This window comes from Otolemur garnettii, unplaced genomic scaffold, assembly GCF_000181295.1.
Source record: "Otolemur garnettii isolate 467f Iridium unplaced genomic scaffold, OtoGar3 scaffold00005, whole genome shotgun sequence".
NCBI classification, from domain to species: Eukaryota; Metazoa; Chordata; class Mammalia; order Primates; family Galagidae; genus Otolemur; species Otolemur garnettii.
Genome location: NW_003852400.1, coordinates 23,576,200 through 23,597,655, shown reverse-complemented (window position 1 = coordinate 23,597,655; position 21,456 = coordinate 23,576,200). Strand labels below are relative to the sequence as shown.

At 41.5% G+C, this 21,456-nt stretch overlaps 1 protein-coding gene across 2 annotated transcripts in view; it reads left to right on the top strand.

Annotated features, from left to right (window-relative positions):
- Positions 1 to 21,456, top strand: part of SLC25A13 (solute carrier family 25 member 13) — a 182,941-nt gene that overhangs the window by 136,315 nt on the left and 25,170 nt on the right. For both annotated transcript variants that reach the window (XM_023518825.1, XM_003782693.3), the window contains exon 14: positions 13,408 to 13,548. In XM_023518825.1, coding sequence (XP_023374593.1) covers positions 13,408 to 13,548 — 141 coding nt within the window. The remainder of the gene's footprint in view (positions 1 to 13,407; positions 13,549 to 21,456) is intronic.

The following is a 21,456-nucleotide window of genomic DNA, read 5'->3' as shown; positions in this document are numbered from 1 at the left end:
GCCTGGAATGGAGAAAGTCTTCCGGGCGGGGGCTAGCCTGGAATGGAGAAAGTCTTCCGGGCGGGGGCTAGCCTGGAATGGAGAAAGTCTTCCAGGCTGGGGCTAGCCTGGAATGGAGAAAGTCTTCCAGGCGGGGGCTAGCTTGGAATGGAGAAAGTCTTCCCGGCGGGGGCTAACCTGGAATGGAGAAAGTCTTCCGGGCGGGCAAAGACCTGGAGTGGAGTTCTGCTGCCTGCCTGCTCCCGTGAGAAGCTCTTTCTCCAGATGACTTCTACTTGGACTGAAGGCAAAACTAAAAGAAATAGCTGATGGCACTGAGGGTTCAACGGGTGCTAGAGATTGAATGTGTATTTCCTCCCATGCTTCATATTAAAACCCAATACCCAGTGTGATGGTATTAAGAGGCTGAGCCTTTGGGAGGTGCTCAGGTTCTGAGGATTGCGTCTTTATGACTGGGATTAATGCCCCTATAAAAGGGACCCCAGAGAGCTCTCTCACCCATCCTCTCCGCTCACCATGTGAGGACTCAGTGAGAAGGTGGCACCTATGAGCTAGGAAGGCAGCTCTCACTAGATCCCAGCCAAGTACTCTGATCACCACCTTCCAGCCTCTAGAAGTCTGAGAAGTACATTGTTGTTAATAAGCCAGGCTTTGTTCTAGCAGCCCAAACAGACTGAGACAATTAAGGATAGACTACCTAGCCAAGGGCTGCCGTTTGTGGGTAGGAAATGTCGTCTTACCAGAGCACAGTCCAACTCATGATGGCCACTCAGCCACCTAGGTGTCTCTTTCTCTTCTGCCTTTCCCCTCTTTGAGAAAGACTCAGTTTTTTGACTCGACACAGTTCAAACATCGGGCCATCCTTCTGGATTTCTAATGTCTAGGCAGGAGTTTGTTATGATGTGAAAATCTGAAGAAAGATTGGGTCAGAGCTTTCATATAGTTCAGGTACGTTAGACATTGAAAGTCTGTAAATCATTTAATGGTTCTGGTAGTAGTAGTCAAAATAGACATGTATAACAAGCAGACCCCAAATGTTAACATATTTGACAGGCCTGAAACTTAATTGCTTTTTAATGTCAGTCAAATAGATTCCACTTTGGTTTCTTGGCCAGGCTTCTGTAAGCCTATTAAAACCCTATGAAGCTGAAAATATGAAACTTAATGTTTGTAAAACATGTAAACAGAACAGCCTTTCACTGCCTTACCATGTGGTTAAGAAATTATGACTAGGACATTTCAGTTTGGTGTCTGTCTCAGAAACAATTAAATGGTAAGAGTGTTTTATTATTTTTTTCAAAGTTGTTAATAATCGAGTTATAGATTTTTTACTTAAGAACTTGATGTACATGCCAAATCAAAAGGAGAAAAATCCTATATGTTGCTTTATGCTTAGAGACGTGCATTTAGTTAGGCAGTCTAGCCTGGTGTATTAGTTTGCTGGGGCTCCCAAAACAAAATACGTTATTTAAGTTATAACTTAAATAACAGAAATGTATTTTCTCTTGGCCAGGTGCAGTGCCTCACAAATGTAATCCTAACACTCTGGAAGGCTGAGGCGGGTAGATTGACTGAGCTCAGGAGTTTGAGACCAGCCTGAGCAAGAGCAAGATCCATCTCTACTAAAAGTAGATAAAAATAGCCGGGTATTGTGAGGGGTGCCTGTAGTCCCAACTACTGGGGAGGCTGAGACAGAGGATCACTTGAGCCCAAGAGTTTGAGGTTGCCATGAGTGATGACTCTGGGGCACTTAACCCCAGGCAACTGAATGAGACTCTGTCTTTAAAAAAAAAAAAAAAATCATATATGTATGTATGTATTTTCTCACAGTGCCCGGGACTACAAGTCCAAGATCGAGACATTAACAGGTTTGATTTCTTCAACAGCCCCGCTCCTGACTTGCAGTGGGCTGCTTTTGCGTCGTCTCATGGAATAGTCACCCCTCAGTCTCTCTGTTCTCTGTCTCCTAGTCTCCTCTGCTAAGGACACCAGTTGTATTGAATGAAGACCACCAGCCAGATGACTCTTACTTCCCTTAATTACTTACAGACCCTGTCTCTTCAGCATTTGAATTTTTGAGAGAGACAGTTCATCCCCTCTTCAGACACTAGGTTTTAAGTCAAGGTTTTCTCCTTAACCTTCAAAGAGGACTCAAGTTCTTGACAGGAGGGTGGTGATAACATGTCTTGCAGAAGCACTGGGACCAACACACTTTCCCTCCAAGCTGGACAGAGTCAGTGGCCTCCCAGCCCCATGTGTGCCAGCTTCTCTGTGTGCTTACTGAGCGCCTGTCATCAGTACTTGTGAGCAGGTGTGAACGCCAGTTAATTGCTATTGGGCAATGTATTTTAGCTTCATCCATCCACTGCCATTTGCTGAATATCTTTTGTACCTGTTAGCTTAGATATATTTATATATAATACTTACGGTATGTGCAAATTATTTTCATGTCTCCATCTAACACTGAATTAAGAGTAAATGCAAAATGTCGAAGCTTAGATTTCTTAAGAAATCTTATTTTCTAATTTACTCATATACCGAGTTTGTCATCACTTGTGTATTCATCTTAATGTAACGTAAATCATTAGACATCTACTAATATAGACTCTATTTGTACATACAAATTTGTTTATATGCAGATAATCAAAATAATATATTTGGGTTTTAGTTTAAAAAAGTCACATTCTATAACTTCGTGTTAATCTATTTTTGACACATGTAAGCACACATTTTAGAATGTCAGTGTGCAATTAGATATTCTTAGCACATGTCATTTGTGAAAAGCACTTTAAATCTAAGTACGTTCAATTGAGCATAATTAAAATATCAAGATACATATTCTTCATATACATTTTGCCACTTAATTTTTTAAGTAGCTGTAAGTATCTACCATGTGAATTCAAATTAAAGGAAGGTGATTAAATTACAGTTATATTTAATGCTTTTAGTGTAAAATATAGCAGAAATTACCCTATGTTTAAAAAAAATACACTCCTGGTTTTCAGTGGACAGCAAACTGAAGACGGGCTTTTTTTTTTTTTTTTTTTTTGGCTAGGCTGTTAATATCCCCTGAGTATTCTTCAGAGTGTTGACTAGAATCGTTTGGGGGGATAAATGATAAGAAAGCGTGCTTCTTCACCTTGTAAATTCTTTTGACTTAACTCCCCCCGTTCCAAGAAAGACTGTGCAGAGATATTATCTCAGCTAGTAAAGAAGCGTTGGAGAAAGGCTTGTTTTGTTCCTAAAGATGAAAGAAATATGAAAGATGGGGAAATATGAACTGGAGCTTCTGAACCAGTTCTTTAGATAATGTATATAGGATGCTGTTATTTCCTATAGTTAGGATAATGAACGGACAGACTTGGCTGGCCATTTCTAAGGCACACATAACTATAAAATTGACTTGTCCACGAGTGTTGAACAGAAGGTATATTACCATTTCAGTGAAGGTCACTGTTCTCAGCGTACTTAGAGAAAATGAGACAGTACCTTAGAAATTTGGATTATATTCCCTTTCTAAATATTTGATTTCTTGAAATTCCGTTTTTATAAAAGAAACGACTATCTTACTTTTCATCATCAAGTTCCCTGGGCAGAATCAAGTGTCAACAATGAAGTAAATCATGATAGAATGTGGCAAAAGGAATTTGGTTGGCAAAGTTGGGAGGAAAAGAAGAAATCAAAGTTATTGAAGCATCTGAGCACAGAGCCGAAAAGGCTGTGATAGGAACCACATTTCAGGTTCTTTGCAGACTATCTATCTAGCCCGTTTCAGAGAGGGTGTATTAGAAGAAAAAACCTATAATTTTACTTTGAGCCAGGAGGACCATATCTTGTGTAAAATTAGAGCATTTGGAAATAATGATGCTTTGTGTCGATGGAGCCCTGTTCATTTGAGAAGCTGGTGCGTGGGCTTCATGCTGACACAGTTGTGGCCTCCACTGTCCTGTTTTCCTTTCTGCTTGCTCTCAGCCCTCCTGGATACAAAAGTGAATTTATGAAGATTGTGGGCTTCAGACAGGAATCACAGCAGCCAGAGCTGGAGATATGTCCTCTCATTGGTCTTGGTAGAAGCACTGATCCTGTCTTAAACCACACTGCTGTATGTAGGTAAAACCTACCCCAGTATACTTACTTTACAGTCCCATTTGAATAAAATTGAAATTGTCACCAGTCACACATTTTTGAGTATAAAATATTTCCTAAGGATTCAGATTTGGCATGATTCGGGCAGTTTACTGCCTACTAGCCTGGCTTCCTTGTGATTTATTGACTAAACCACAAAGAAAAATTTGATGTATTTGATAAAAGTCTATTATACCTAGAAAAACATCTTCCTTCCATATACTTTAATGTGCCTGAGTAATTTATTTATGTCTCTTAGAGGCTCTCCAAGTCATAAGAATTCTCGTTCATGTGATCAAATTAACCAAAATTTCAGGCAGATACTCTGTTCAAATAAGAATGAAAAAACTGAAAATGAATGTTTTCAGGCAGAGGCTTTCTCACAATAGACAAATCAGTGTAATGTTTCTGAGGTTGAGTTAGAAATCAGGCACGTCTAGGTTCACGTTCTGTCACTGCTTTGAGCAGAATACTTTGCTTCCATTTCATCTCCAGAAAGACAGGAATAACATAGCCCGTGCCAGCATGGTGGAGAATGAAGGAGATGGTGACATCTGTGAGGAGATGAGCACAGTACCCCTGCTAAATCAAAAGTGCTGGGCCTGTGTCTGGCTCTGGTTTCTCCAGGAGAGTCAAGGAGGGAAGAAGAGAAAGGGTTTGCCGGCCATAGTCACTCAAAGACTTTACAGCTGTATATTCTTTCTGTTGACACTGGCGGATAATTCATTCTTAAAAAGCGAGCTTCCAGACAAAAAACGGTGACTCACACCTGTAATCCTAGCACTCTAAGGAGGCCTAGCTGAGTGGATTGCTTGAGCTCAGGAGTTCTAGACCAGCCGGAGCAAGAGTGAGACCCCCATCTCTACTGAAAATAGAAAAATCAGCAGGACATTTTCATGGGCGCCTGTAGTCCCAGCTATTCTGGAGGCTGAGGCAAGAGGATTGCTTGAGCCCAGGAGTTTGGGGTTGCTGTGAGCTTTGAAGCCACAACACTCTACCCAGGGCAACAGAGTGAGACTCTATCTCAAAAAAAAGAAAAAAAGTGAGCTTCAAGATCTCTACCCTTACCTAGTAGTTGGGAAACCACATACTTCTAGAAAGGGATTGGGAGGACAGGCTTGTGTGTAGTGCACATTGTTAGAGGGACTAGAAATAATCAGTGCCGGGTAACCATGGGCAGAACCACACACTAGGAGAAGGGTTACAGCCTCCAGGTCTCATAAAGATCATAAGGACCAGAATAGCTAATGCATAGGAAAATGAAAGAAAGAAAGGAGGAGGAGAGGCCCCCTGGGAGGAAGAAGAGCAGTTAGATAGGGCCTCGTGGTTAACTATGTACTCTATAAATAAGGAGGGAAAAGATGAGAACTGTGGGACGCTAGAATTGGTAGAAGCTGGAGGCTGTCCCAGAAAGACTGATGAATTGGACTCCGTAGTTTATGGGGTTGTTGCTGAAACACATCAAAACTGATCCTCTAGCCATCCTCTTTGAAAGGAAAAGACCAGCAACCACAGTGACTCATTAGTGACTCCCCAGGTCGTGAGTTGGGCAAAGAGGGCCTCCCAGCTGCAGATAGAAGGGCATCCATTCTACTGACAGCATTTCCTGTATACCTTTGAGGTACTCAGCGACCCTGTGGATGTGGATCTCTTATCTAATCTTGTGTTGAACTTTAAAAATCTGAGACACTTTCTAAACGTTTGAGAAGGTGTGCTGACACAAGATTTTCCTTCTGACTCTTCACAGTATTCTTGACTGCCTTCAAATATCTTCAGGAAACCCAGTTGGGATTTTCTTTAAGGGGGATTGCTTTGGATTTTAAATTATGGTAAAAATTGATACTTTTGAAATATTTGACTGTTATAGGAAAACTGACATTTTTACAATGTTTGCATTTTTAATTAATTTGTAGGCATATTGATGTTTTTATAACATTGTATCTCCTTGTCTAGCAACATTATTTATTTCTCAAATATTCAAATCTTTTATGTCCCTTAAAGGCATCTATATTTTTCTTCATTTTGATCATGATGTTTTTGGATTCCTGGTAATAGCCTGGGTAAAACAATCCACATGGCACTGAACAGAATCATTCCTCATCTTCAGAGGTGTGTGCACACAGTAAGTTCTTAAGAGAGAACCCAGTCTGACTGTGATACTGCCTGTGGCTCTGGTCCCCTGGGGCCATGCATGGCTGTGCAGCCCTGCTGCCATGTCTGTCTGTTTTGAGTTGAGGACCAGAATGTATGAGCCCCGCCTGCGGACTCACCTTTAGAGTGATCAGCTACTTCATCTTTTCATATGTGCTGTTGATCAAACTAACTTCACCCTGACTTCATAGAGAGAGCCAGATTATTATTATTCTGCTGATCCTAGGGGAGTCTTTTCTTATCATTTAGGTTTATGCATCACAATTTAGTCATATCTCTTTGTCCCAAATCCTGTTGCATTTAATTGTTTTCTTTCAAAGCATAAATAGTGAAGACAACCACCATTTGTCAACTTTGCTTAGTAACAAATTTATCACAACAGCACGTGTCGCTAAAGCCAATCCAGAGGCTTCGCACACTCTGCCCTCCACGATCTCCTCCTCTGCTCAGACTTGGTGCTGTTGTGCTGAGACATGGCTTAGTTATACTTAGCTCTGTTGTATTCCTTCACTCTCTCTTCCCCCTAGATCTCTTCTCCTTAAAGATCTCTCTTGCCCTAAATAAATGTTCAATATGTCTGGCTTGCTGTCATAAACTACTATCATTTTCTTATTTTCCCTACCTCTGAAAATGTACACCACACAAGGTCTAACTGTGGTCAAAGCCTCAAAGGGGCTTTGATCTAGGTTCCGTTACTCATCACACAAAGATGCAGTGATTGAGACCAAGAGGATTGCCAAGGAAGAAGGGAATTTTTAATGTGAAGGACCTCCTCTAGTCCATCCCTGGGGTTTTTTAAAGGGAGGGCCATGAGCCTTGGGGCAAGTTGTGGTGTAACCAACAAGGGGCTTTGTGCCTTGGGGGCAGCTTGTGGGGGGATAGTGAATCTTGGGCTCAGGAAGTTGGCCCAGGGGCCTTCAGAATCTCAACTCCTTTATCTTGTGAAAATTCACCATTTCTGGGAAACTCCTCAAAAGGCCACATAATTAAGGGAGAGGATTATATAGGGGGTCCCTGAAATTTTGTTTAGTGCAGGGCCAGTTCCATAATTCCCCAGCACCCTCTTTCCAATCCCTTGTCACATGAGCTGGACTTGTCTACTGTGTCAGTAGACATTGTTGACCGTGTCACCTGCTCCCTGCTGGGAGCCCCTTTCTTGACTTTCGAGCCTGGATTGCTGTACCACTGGTGTACAATAGAGGTTTCTCATCACTCTTGGTTTTTCTTCCTCCTCTTCCCAGTTCATAAGGCTCCTGCCTTCAGTGGTACGTGTGGACGGATGCCCTCATCTGTGTTTCTCTCCTTAACTCCTAGCTCGCCCTGGCACTGCCTTCTCCATATGTCATTCCTCTTCATCACCCTGTCTTCCTCTTACACATGTGCAAAAACTAAGGGCCTTTCTGTGCGCTTACCCACTCCTCCCCTCCATTTTATGTCAAATCCTACTGGTTTTTTCCCCCACCCCCACCTCAGTACTGTGTCATTCTAATTCTGGCCTTTAATCTCTCACCTGGTCTGCTAACACCCTACTTGTTATCCTTACCTGAAAGTTCTCCCTCCTCTCTGCTGCCTGGTGTCTTCCTAAGACACAGATAATAGCTCTACACTTAGAAGCTCTCTCTGCTATGCGCTGGCACACACCACCTCCAGAATTCAGCCCCATTTTTCAGGAGTCTCCTAAACCTTCTAGGATTTGGCCCCAGCAGTCTTGTTTCAACCCCCTTCTTTCATGCCCTTCCTCTGCCACTGAAAAGGGAAGCAGGTTCCTTCATGCTGCCATGATGGGAAGTGTGAGCAGGTGCTTAGGCGCTGGTGTCCAGCAAGTCTAGCTTTAAATCCAAGCTCCACCTTCCTGGCTGTGTGACTCCACGCCAGTTAAATAAACACCTTTACTTTCTTTGGCCTCAGTCTGTTCACATATAAAGATAATGTTATTACTTAGCTTATGATGTTATGAAGAACCAAAAAAAAATTTTTATAAAACTCTTGGTATAATCTCTGGTACATAGTAAGCACTCAATAAACACTGGTAGATATTATCAATCTCATTGTAATTACCATCCCTATTAAAATTCCACTTGACAGAGTCGTGCCGGGTTTATCACTCATGTAAGGCGGCCTGCCCTTGTCACTGCACCTGTATGTCGTTCTCTGACTGGACCACTGAGATCCTAATCACACTCCCGGCCCTAGTCCTCATCTTACGTGTCTCACCGCTTCCCAGGACGTCCCAGCCAGGAAGAATCTTGCCCTCCTTTGAACTGCCTTGACCTGACTTGACCTTAGCTCTTATCATGTGTTATTATTTTTTCTTATGTGCCATTTTTTGTCATTGTGAGGCATACCGTTATTGAACTCCATGGAAAAATTTTTTGTCTGCTTTCTGGCTGTGTAGCCCTGGATAAATTGCTATATTTGTATTCTAGGGCCACTAAAACACTACAGACTGGTGGCTTAATCAACAGAAGTTTTGGGGGTTTTTTTTCCCCATATTTTAGGAAGCCACAAGTCCAAGCTGAAGGTGTTGCCAGGCCTGGTTTCTCTGAGGTCTCTTTGCTTGGCTTGCAGTTGGCCACCTTTTCCTTGTGTCCTCAGATGGTTTCCTTCCTGTGTCCTAACATGTCTGTGTCGTAATTTTCTCTTCTTTTAAGAATGCTAGTTAGATTGGCTTAATGCCCTCCCTAAAATCTAATCTTACCTTAAATCCCCTTTCAAAGGCTCTATCTTCAAATGTAGTCACATACTTGGGGGTACTTGGGAATATAGTTCACCCCATAAAAGTTGCTTTAAACTTTGTATGTAAAACCTAGAAAGAGCATCTCCTGAGTGGACTCAGAATACGTGCGAAACAGTCCCTAAGAGCCCATATTGGATACTTGATGAATATTTTTACCCTTACCCTTACTTCAAGCTCCTGGAGAACAGGAAGACTTCCTGACTCATCTGTATCCTTGTAGTGCCTAAGCCAACCTCAGAATGTGGTTGCCTGTAAATATTTGGCAAATAAATATGTAAATGAAAGATGAAGTAGCAGCAGTGAGTCTGTGATAGTTGTGTGCATTTCTTTTTTAGATGAGTCCAAATACTGGATCGTAACTAGGATTTCAGAACAAAGACTATCCCAGGAAACGTAGAGATGTTAGTGTTCTCACCAGAAATAGAATCTGCCACCCTGAGCCAGTTCAGTTTGGGAAATCTTCCTGTGTCCTACTTGCCACAGACTCCAAAGAGTCACATGGAAATGGTTTGCAACAAAATTGCACACACAAGAAAACCAGTCTCTTCACACAGCCAGCGCTCTCAGGTGATGAGGGACACAAGGCATGATGGGGCACAATAGGTGTTCCTGTCCATTGTCTGTGGATTCCGCTATCTTTGATCTCTGCAAAGGAAAACAGGGGCAAGGTACTGTGACTGGATAACAGAGCAGGAGGGGGAAGCACAGTAGGCAGAGTGCCGCGCAGGGCTCAGGTCGTGGTGATGCCCAGACACTGCCATCAGATGATAAGCATCGTCTCTTGGTGCCTTGGAGTCTCTTATTTCCTTCCAGCTTGACTCCAAAGGGCCCGTTTTATCTTCATCACCTTTATAATGTGCCACTTTGAGCCTGTAAATTCTTTCTGAGTCCACCAGAACTCAGACTCCAACCAGTGAATCTTTCTCGGCAGTCAGTTTTTCCTTGGTTTCGTTGTACCACTGCACTCTCTTTCCAATGCATCTGTTCCCTTCAGTTCTGAACTGGGTTTGATTCTTACATCATCCTTAGTGATGAGAATCCACTTTGCTATTTTAAAAGAATTAGTATCTGTAGATTAGCTTGGAGTCAAGAATTAAGGACAAGTTCTTATTGTATGTAATGAGAACAACTTTTACAGGTATTAGTAAAGCTATGAGATAACAAAGCAAAAATTCTAAGAATTGTACCCGTTAATAATGGCACCACTTGGATATGTAGAAAAATTGTATTGTGAAATCAGATACAAAACATGTAAGAGTTACTTTCTGGGCTGAGCACGGTGGCTCAGGCCTGTAATGCTAGCAGTCTGGGAGACAGAGAGAGGCAGGAGAGTCTTTGGAGCTTAGGAGTTTGAGAGCAAGAGTAATACCCAGTCTCTACTAAAAATAGAAAAATTAGCTGGGCATAGTGAGCCCAGTGTGAGCGTACAGTGAGCTATGATGACAGTACTGCAGTCTAGCCCAGGTGACAGAACAGGACCCTGTCTCAAAAAAATGTTACTCTCTGAAATAATACAGAGGACTGGGATTAAACATTACAGGTTTAAGGAAGCCTATTAAACTGACTCTTAGAATTGACAGGGATTCTCACCCTCACTGCACACAATAATCTTGCAGGAGAATTTTTAACAAGGGCAGATGCAGAAATTCTTACTCATTTGTCTCTCTGGAGCGGGGTCCAGAGGTCATTCACTGCCTTTCATTATGACAGTGACAGTAATGAGAAGGAAGAAGCCAACACGTCTGGGGCAACAGCTCTGTCTGGAGCCCCGTGCCTGCCGCTGCACATCCTCCGTCTCTTTGATCTGCACAGTCAGCGGGAGGGTTTGGCAAACAGGAGCAGTGCAGTCCCGTCTCACACGGGATGTTCTGTGGCCACCTCGCTGCTGCCGGCAGCACTTCGGTGAGCTGAGCGGCTACCTGTTCTTCAAGAGGATTGGTGTTCTCTAATTCCTTCCCATTTTACCCCGGGTGGAGCTGGTCTTACCCCTTTCTGAGCTTTGAAAAATCAGCCCTCAGCCTAATTCCAATCTGGTGCATCTTTTTCAGCAATTCTGCCCCTCATAAAACAGTGTTTATGTCTTTAACTTGTATTATTTTTGAAAATCTCTTTATGTCGTTTTCCTATGAAGATAGCTCTGATCTAGTTCATGGAGAATCTGAACTAGGTTACTAGGCTAGAGCCGATTCACCTCATCATTCTGTCAGCGGTAAACAGGTCCCTCTATGTCACATGGGGCATGCAGCTGTAAACTCACAGCACACGAGAGGTGATTCTTCCTGCACATTGCAGGTCACGGCAGTGGACGCACAAGGCATAGCTGTTCCAAGCGGTAGAGCAGGAAGCAGAAAGACACACCAGCCTTCCTACCCTGCAAGGCCCTTTCTTAGAAAAACAATCTGATTTAAAGAGTTAGGAAATGAACATTTTTCTTTGATTCATTTTGGGAACGTTGTTATGTGTATTAGATAAATTGTGTACAAGTGTGTATTTTTTTTTTTTTTTGAGACAGTCTCACTCTGTCACTCTGGGTAGAGTGCCATCAAATCCTTGGGTTTAAGCAATCCTCCTGCCTCAGCCTCCCCAGTAGCTGGCACTACAGGTATGAGCTACCACCCCCAGCTAATTTTTTTATTTTTAGTAGAGATGGGGGTCTCACTTTTGCTCAGGCTGGTCTTAAACTTCTGAGCTCAAGCAGTACCTCTGTGTTGGCCTCCCAGAGTGCTAGGATTACAGGCATGAGCCAAGACATCTGGCCCAAGTATTTTTTTTTTTTTGCATTTTTTGGCCAAGGCTGCGTTTGAACCCACCACCTCCGGTATATGGGGCCGGCACCCTACTCCTTTGAGCCACAGGTGCCGCCCCTAAGTATTTATTTTTTTATAGAAGTAACACAGATATGTATAGGTAAATATTAAACATGTAGCGAAGAAATGAAAGAAGTGAATTCTTTATAATGCTGTCCCCTCAAAAGCACCACTGTTACATGCTTTTGCTCCATGGTGGCAGGGAATGACAGGGAATAGTGGGGGATATACAAGCATTTTAAACATACTTGAGTTTTTACTTAACAGCATATATTGTACATTTTTCATAGTCCTTTTATTGGCTGCATAGTATCTCAATGCATGGACATACACAAATTCATTTACTCCCATCCCTAGCCTTTGGATATTTATATTTTTAGCTATTATAAATAATACTTCAAAGACCATCCTGTAGTACCTCTAATTAATATAATACAGTTCAGATGATATAAAAAGTTTAGTCCATTTGTGACAGGGAATAACAAGTTGAGGTACAGCAGGAAAAAATGTAATTGCCTATAAAATAGGCTTAGCTTTGAAATAACTAGCTTAAAATTTCCCTTATAATACACTTTAAAGATTTCACTGATGATCTCAGAGATGTGGCACCCAGCCATTGCTGGAATGAAATAATACACAGCAAAGTCTGGGCCATGATTGATGTAATGTGTATTTTTGCTACTTTGACATATCTTTTTTCTTATATGAAAAGAGCAGTTCTATGCACAGGTAATATACAGAGTACACATCAAGTTCATGTGCAATTTAAAATAGTTTAACATAGGAAGTTACAAGCAAACTTTATGGGCATCCTGTATACATAAAATGATAAGAATATGTAACTTCACAAAATGATATTTGATGATCAATCTGAGTTTTTAAGCGAAGAAAAAAATGCTTTTGTCTGAGTTTACATGTTCTCCAGCAATTTTTGAATCATTGCCGGAATCCATCATTCTGGAACCTTTGTCCTCCTCACCCCACCTTCTTGTTATGGGAGGCAGATCTTTGTCTCTTCACTTGCACACTAGCTGCTTTTCATTTTGGCTTCAAGTCCTATGTGGCAATTCTTTGCACTTTGAGGAATACCTGTCATTGTAGTGTAACAACTCTGGGGAGCCAACAGAAATCTCTGCTTAGTCTTCGCCCTCTGTCAACCCCACTGTTAAGGAGGTAAGGCCTCTCCCCAGGGTTTCCTAGGCAGTAACTGTGTTTTGATTCATACTCTTAATCCCTCACCCTTTACATTGATGGGCCGAGGACTGAAACTATAGTCCAGGGTTCCTCAAACTTTTTAAACAGGGGGCCAGTTCACTGTCCCTCAGACCATTGGAGGGCCGGACTGCGGGCCCCAGGACGAGTTGGATGCTAAGCAGGACAGGCAGTGACGGCAAAAACACCCAGTGGGCCAGATAAATGTCCTAGGCAGGCTGCATGTGGCCCGCGGGCCGTAGTTTGAGGATGCCTGCTATAGTCTCTGGAAGATAGAAAATATCCTGAGCCTCCTTGAGAATAATTGTTCCTCCCTTCCTGGCCCACTTACCATTTCTCTGCTTTGATCCTAAAGCTTTTCTTTTTTCTCTTTAGGCAGGAGGCTCCCAGGTGATTTTTACAAATCCTTTAGAAATCGTCAAGATCCGCTTGCAAGTGGCTGGAGAAATCACTACTGGTCCCCGAGTCAGTGCACTGTCTGTTGTGCGGGACCTGGGATTCTTTGGGATCTACAAGGTAACTTTTTTTTATTTTTTTAAATTTATTTTTTATTAAATCATAACTTTGTACATTGATGCATTTGTGGGGTTCAGGGTACTGCTTCGATATATAATGTGAAATGTTTACATTGAACTAAGTAACATATCCATCACAATTAGTAAAGTATCTCAAGAATGGGGAAAAAAGCATTCATTGTACTCAGTACTACTATGAAATCAGTATATAATCACCTACACACTCATATGAATAGCAAAACATAACTATAGTCCAGAAAGTAGAAGGGAAGAGGAGAGAGAGGGGAGGGGTGGGGGGATATGAGAGGAGAGAGGGTATTTGGGGGGGCCTCACCTAATGTGCATGATGCAATGTAACTTTTCTTTTAGTCATTTATTTGATTATTTTCTCTTCACCTAAAGTAGGAACTATTGGTCAGTATGAAATAATTTTTTTCTATTTCCACATCTGGAGAAAGACTTTCTGCTAGAGCTTATAGGGCATCTTTATACCAAGTAGAAGGAGGTGCCCCCTTTCTACTGTCTGTCAAAAAACCTCATCTTTTAGGGTGACTATATGGAGAACACACAAAGCTAAAAATAGAACTGCTTGACCCAGCAATCCCACTGCTAGGTATATAGTATATACTCAAAAGAGGGGAATTCAGTATGTGGTGTAAAAAAGATATCTGCACTCCCAAAGGCTATTTGGCTATTCACCATAGCCAAAATTTGGAATCAATCAAAGTGGTTATCAGTGGATGAATGGATTAAAAAAATGTGGTACTTATATACAATAGAATATTATATAGACACAACAAAGAATGAAATCCTGCCATTTGCAACATCAGTGGAACTGGAGGACATTATGTTAAGTGAAATAAACCAAGCACGGAAAGACAAATCTCACATGTTCTCACTCTTACCTGGGGCCGAAATATTGAAAACAGTTGATCTCCTGGAGACAGAGCGAAGAATGACGGTTACCAGAGGCCAGGAAGGGTAGCTTGGATGGAGGGATAAAGTGGGGATGGTAATGGGTACAAAATTATAGTTAGTTGCTTAGAATGAAGAATATTTGGTAGCACAACAAAATGACTATAATCCACAAGATAGGGGATACTTTTAAAAAAACTGAAAAAGTGGAATTAGAATGTTCCTAACACAAAGAAATGATGAATGCCTAAGGTGATGGATGCCCCAAGTAGCCTGATTTGATTAATTCATACCATATGCCTGTACCAAAACATCACATGCAGCCTAAAAATGTATACAACTGTTATATACCTTTTTTCATAATAATTTATTAAAAACTGACTTTATAACTACACAAACCCAGAATGACTATGATGTGAACGGCCCTCTCCGGAGCTGTTCAGCACAGCTGTTGGCAGCAGCACTGTGCTTCAGATTTGTTATTCGTGCAGAAACCTACTTCTTAGCACTAACTTCCATGAAGGACAGATGTGAGGGTCACAGAGTGCCATCTGTCAGGAGACACGCTGAGTTCAATATATGGACGGAGAAGGCCACATTAGGTCAGGAATTTATTTTCTGGTCCTATAATCTGGTCCTAACCATGTTTTATATATAAATGTATGCCTTGTTTTAATTATTTATTTTTTATTTTTTATTTTTTTTTGAGACAGAGCCTCAAGCTGTCCCCCTGGGTAGAGTGCCGTGGCATTACAGCTCACAGCAACCTCCAACTCCTGGGCTCAAGCGAGTCTCCTGCCTCAGCCTCCCAAGTAGCTGGGACTACAGGCGCCTGCCACAATGCCCGGCTATTTTTTGGTTGCAGCCGTCATTGTTGTTTGGCGGGTCCGGGCTGGGGATTCGAACCCGCCACCTTAGGTGTACGTGGCTGGCGCCTTCGCCGGTTGAGCTATAGGCGCCGAGCCCCTTGTTTTAATTATTATAAATCCTAACTATTTTTCATTTAGAAAATAGTTTTTCAGAATGATTTCAAAACCTAACTTTTAGAGGATTCTTGAAATTTGTAATTCATACTCTTCTACCAAAGCATAATGGAATACACTAACCCAGCCATAAGGCCACATCAAACATGAGATGCTCAATGTTTTTCAATGAGAAGATATTTTTGAAACTTTTTATACCACCTTGAGTAAGTAAACATTTCGTGATATAGGGAGAAAAGTCCAATGTCTATTTAAATTGTCCCTTTTATTTGCACAGAGGTATATACAGTCACAGTATATAAAATTAATGTTTTCTTTCTATATACACATCAAAAAATATTTCATTCAAATTAATTATATGCATTGTCAATCAGCCTCATGGTGACCACTTAATCTCCTTTTTGGATTGTTCATGTGCTTCGGCAGAGTACATTGTCTTCATTTTTATTCCCATTTTGCAAGTGGAAACACTTCTGATCTGTATGTACACTATTGTTCCTGGGAATTTTATCCCACAGACACGTGACGTTAAGACAGTTGATTTCTTTTTTCCTTTTCCCAATTCATCGTGAATGGATATAACTGGTCCCCATAATATAGCAACTTACCCTATTGCTTTTTAGAGTGAAGTTTAAGTGCCTTGTTTTGACGTTCAACATAGCATTTGTGAGGTCTCACCCTCTACGAATACTCTTTTACTCTTTTCTTTTTAACCTGGTTTCTGCAGGTAAGGTTGGTAAATATCCACAATTAGTAATAACTGATGTTGTTCCAGGTGAATCTGCATTCCCCAGAATGGTACTCTGTGCTTTTCAAGGTCAAGTGATTGGAAGAGTACCCCATGATCTGAGACTTTGTCCGAATCAAGTATAGTGTAAAGCCCTCTTTCCTGGGATTAATTTTGTGGAGAAAACTTGCCTTATATGTAGTTTGGGGGCATTGGGTGTGAAGGAATAAACATGCTGACTTTTTTAAGTAACTCTTAAAGCACTCAATCTGTGATTGTGCAGTGGAACACAATGTCTGTAGCTGTTTTGCCTACCACTTTATTACACAGCTATAAAAGAATAAACAGTATTGTCATGAGGCATAGCATTGATCAGTTTAAAGAAAAGCCGTCGTCTTTTCTAAATTTTTAGGCTCTGGCATCTATAATACAATGTAGCAACGTGTCATTTTGACAGGATGCCAAGCAGTCTTTCAACAGGTCGTCTGGTAGAAGCACTTAGGTACTATGGCAATGGCTGTTACCGACGTGTCTAGCTGGATGAGATGGTAAAAACTTGTTTGCTGATACAGAAACAGACTGTTAAACTACCTGCAAATGATACAAGATTGAGACTTACTGCTTTTCATCTTCGCATTATTTCATAATCTTAATCCCCTTTAACACTCCCTGGAAGTAGATGGTATCCTGATTTTGCAGTTAGATGAATAGAGGCTGCCAACCATGGTATCTGAGCTGAAATTGAGGCTCAGAAGTTTCTTGTTTCTACTTTTGTGCTAAAATTGCTTTCCTGAAATGAGCAGGATTGCTCAAGTTTGAGCAAGAAAGCGCTCCCATATAAAGTTAATTTAATTACTAGTGTAGTGGTTTAATCTAGTTCAGAGGCATTCCATGGGGCTCAGTGATGCCTTCCAAGCCCTTTTTGTTGGATGGCTAATTACCAAGTAAAGGCAGCAACTCTTTGAGCTTCTGAAAACTGGATTTCATTGCGAGAGACTGTGACCTGACAATCTCTGCCCTCCTGCTGGCCATCAGTATCAGCTGCACTCCATTCACCTTCTCTCCCTGTAACTCAGGCTTCTCTTATAATATTGTCTCACCTTTCAGCCTCAGGCTTTGTTTCTTGTGAACCTCCCTTCTCCAGGCCCACCCCACCTCACCACACCACATCCTTCCTTGACCAGAAATCAACTTAGCAGGATAAGATGGATCCATCCTTCCAGGCACCATCACTGCTTTAGCTGTGTAGTTTGATGTGTTCTTGTTTCAGGGTAGCATTTCTTTCTTTCTTTCTTTCTTTCTTTCTTTCTTCCTTTCTTTCTTTCTTTCTTTCTTTCTTTCTTTCTTTCTTATTAAATCATAGCTGTGTACATTAATGCAGTCATGGGGTACAATGTGCTGGTTTTATATACAATTTGAAATGTTTTCATCAAACTGGTTAACATAGCCTCACAGCATTTTCTCAGTTATTGTGTTAAGACATTTATATTCTATATGTAGTAAATTTCACATGTACCCTTATAAGATGCACCTTAAGTCTGGTCCACCAATAGAGCTTTTCTCCCTATTTCCAGTCTGGGATGGGGAGAAAAGTGCAGGTGACCAGGAGTGACCTAATAAGGTACTTTTAAACCTAATATGTGTCCCTCTAGGTGGGTCTTTAAATAGAGAGCCACTGTCCTAGTTTTAGAGGGACAGGTAATCTTCCTTTTCCCTGCCTGGGCCCTGTTGTTTGCTGCTGTTAACATTATAATGCAGGACCCGGAGGGGTGGGTGGTTGGCTCTATCTGTGAGTTTAGGCCTGCTGAGCTTCCCCTTGCCTAAATTGGACTTAACCAGGCTTTCTTTTTCTCCGGAATTGACTTGCAAAATACCAAACTATTCTGACTTCCCAGTAAATGGCAATTAGAATGCTTGCTTCACAAATATATTTGCAAGTGAAAAAGTAAGGGGGGGGGCAGTAAACATTTCACATTCCTAACGTTAGAACTAGTTTAGAGCAGATATAGTGAACAATGTAAACAAAGCCCCCCCCCCAACTTGGTAACATTTAGAGATTTAGTTATAACACAAGGGATGGGTGATTTATTTCAGTAAAGGCAGAATAATGAATTGCCTTTGAAGTTATATTTGAATATAATGCAGTTAAGGGAAAAAGAATCTACAACATACACTACATAACAGCACGTGAGGATGTATTTCCCTTTCCCTAGATTGCTTTTGTTTTATTGCATAAGCCCCTGATGCCCCTGAAGAATAAAATAAATCAAATAAATTTTGACATAGAAAAGAAAGTTGCATACGTCTGCTTTCTTTTCCACAGGAGCCATCAAAGCTTTAACGAGGGGAAGAATTAGACTTTAGGAATAGAGTGAAGTTTGCCGTTTAACATTAATGGCAGCACAGCCAACACAGGCCAAAAGATGTTTCATTAGCAAGCAGTGAAACAGGCCATGCCTCTTTCCCAGGACAAACATGGTCAGTGAAACGATGACAGCAAGGACCCCTCAAGCATTGTTTAAAACAGTTTTAAATTCTGTTATCACAAGTCAAACGTGATATCAGAAAGGCTCTAACTTGGGAGGTCACGTAGAAATGAGGACTCTCTTGTGTTCTAATCAAAGGCATTTATTTTATACCACTGTATTTGACAGAGTATTCAAATATATTTTTCATCTGTACATAGACATCTTATGTTTGTGTGTTCATAAACGTGTGTGTGTAAATGAATCATTGGAGCTATTGTCCGTAAATTCAGAAGGCAAGTAATGATACATCAGCACATTCTTGTTTATTCTGCTAATTATCTCAAAGGTATTTTGTTTGTTTGTTTGTTTTTTATTTTTAAAATAAAGTACAAATTTATATTTCTAAAAAACCAAATAATTTAGAAAGGCATATGAAGGAAAGTAAAATTCTATCTCTGCCTCTTACTGGTCCATTCTCTTGGGTTTTACATAACCTCGAAGAATTAACCAGGTCCATTCTACTTACGTTAGTAGCTCTCTCCCACACACAGATTGTATCCATATCAGTATTTCAATGTAGTGTGTGTGTTAACTCAAGTAGAATCTTTCTAAACATACATCTTAGAGTACTTTCCTCAGTTTATTTAATAGTTGTATAAAAATTTTCAAGTTTTTTTTTTAAACCATTTCCTGTCAATGAGCATTTCTGTTGTTTCCAGGTTAGGGATATTATAAGCAACACCATGGTGAGCATCCCTGTGTATATTTTGACATAATTTTGTGAATGTATGCAGTGGATGAATTCCTGGCAATGAAGTTGTTAGTCAAATGGTATGTGTATTTTTTTTTTAGTTAATAGATTTCACCAAATTTCCTCAGTTTATCAATTTAACATAAGGCAGGGTTACATAAGGACTTTTTACCATCTTGTGGAGGCAACTGGCTAAGTAATTAGACCCTTAGGATACAATATCTGTGCAGTAGAGAAGAGCTGTGAAGAGGTGTGTACAGGGCTGTGAGAGAGGGAGAACTGGCCCATAGCAAGAAGGCCAGTGTGGGTACTTCAGGGAAGAGTCAGATCTTGATGTGCTTGCGTTGCTAGAAATAATGATTTAATAAGGTTAAAACCAATTTTCAATTGTTTATTATAAGTAAGTTAGGAATTGAATTAAGAAAATGATTGCAGATAATGGACAAAAGGGAAAAGAGGAGAGGTGGATGGAGAAAACCACATACACATTCAGACCACAATAGCAAAACTGGGAGTCTCAAATTCTGTTGCAAAGTGCTCCAGCCTGAAGCCCCGTGTTTTCAAACTGTCTCGCCAGAGCTCCACCCCCCACCCCCCACCCCCAGGGGGACTGAGCTCAGAGGTCACTGAGCACTGAGAGACAAGGCTAACCCAAGGCTGCCTCTCAAGGGGAGTGAGTGCATTTGGGGAGTTAGGAAAATAGCAAAGGAGTGCAGAACACACTGGAGACAGGGTCGGCACCCAAACCTGGTTAAGAGAGAAAAGGTTTCTCTGAGCTATAAGGAGGAAAATGCCTCCTTTCTTCTGTTTTCTCAGTATTGGCAGCAATGCCAGCTCACCTGCCCATAGGTTTTCCCAGGGCTTGATCGCCACTCTTGAGATTCGTGTGCGTGGTCTGACTGGGGTCTGCTTTGACATCCTGCGCTTGGACTGTGTTCACTGTCCCATGCTCTAACGGGGGTAAGATCATAAATATCTTAGAGTAATAAAAATAAGAGGTAAATCAGTCTAATTAAGGTAGTTAAAGAAATAGTGTGGTCAGAAAATGCAAGCCCAGCAAGAACCATGACATAAGGGTTTAGCCTTCCCCATTAGATTGATGATTAAAACAGTGATGGTATGGAACTAGCTCAGAGTTAGAGGTTTCCACCAGTCTGCATGTTTGGAGATGGAAAGTCAGTCCCCCAGCCCAGCTTTTTAAAACTTTCTTCTGGTGTCTTTGACTCTTTATTTTCCTCTCATCCTTTCATCCTGCCAGTCACTGGCAAAGAATTCATGATGTGGTTTGGGGATGCTCTTCCCAATTCTGAAGGCGAGATGGCCTTGAACAATGAGTCATCAGTGAAGACATTGGGCCTGATGTGGTTTGTATTTGTGGAGTGCCATGTGGGAGAGCCAGACTGAAGGCAGAGAGGACTGTAGGAGGATGTGGGGTGGGGGGATACTGACCTAGACCAGGGCAGCAGCATTAGGGACAATGAGGGGGATAAATTTGAAAGATATTTGAGCGTTAATCTCACAAAGTTCCAGGAAGTCATGAAAGGACAATTAAAAGGTGACTCCCAAGTTTCAGACTTGAGCACCTGTAATGGATGGTGATAATTAACTTTAGAATTTGGAATTTTTGAGAAGGCTGCAAGAAAGCTTTAATAGACCTTCTAGTCATCGTTACCATCATAATTGGAGAATAGAGGCCTACAGATTTTTTGAGATCTAGCTAAGCGAACTGAGTAGGTAGGCACAGGGCTGAGGCTGAGACCAAGTTTCCTGACTCCCTGTCCAGTGTGTTCCTTACCCCACCATACTGAATCTAAGACAAGGATGGTCAGAGGGACGAGTGCTGCAAATGCACACAGAGGGTCTGGAGTATACTGAAGCCATGAGGTTGGCTAAGATCTCCAAGCTGGCGGGAAACCAATGATGGAACTCAAGAGGGTGGAGCAGAAGTACTGTCAAGTAGAGAACTAGTGTAAACAGTTTGTGGAAGCTAGCGGAGGAATGGGCTAGGAGGCAGGGGGGAGCAGGTGAGTAGTGCTGCAGAAACCAAAGGCAGCAAAGGGCAAGG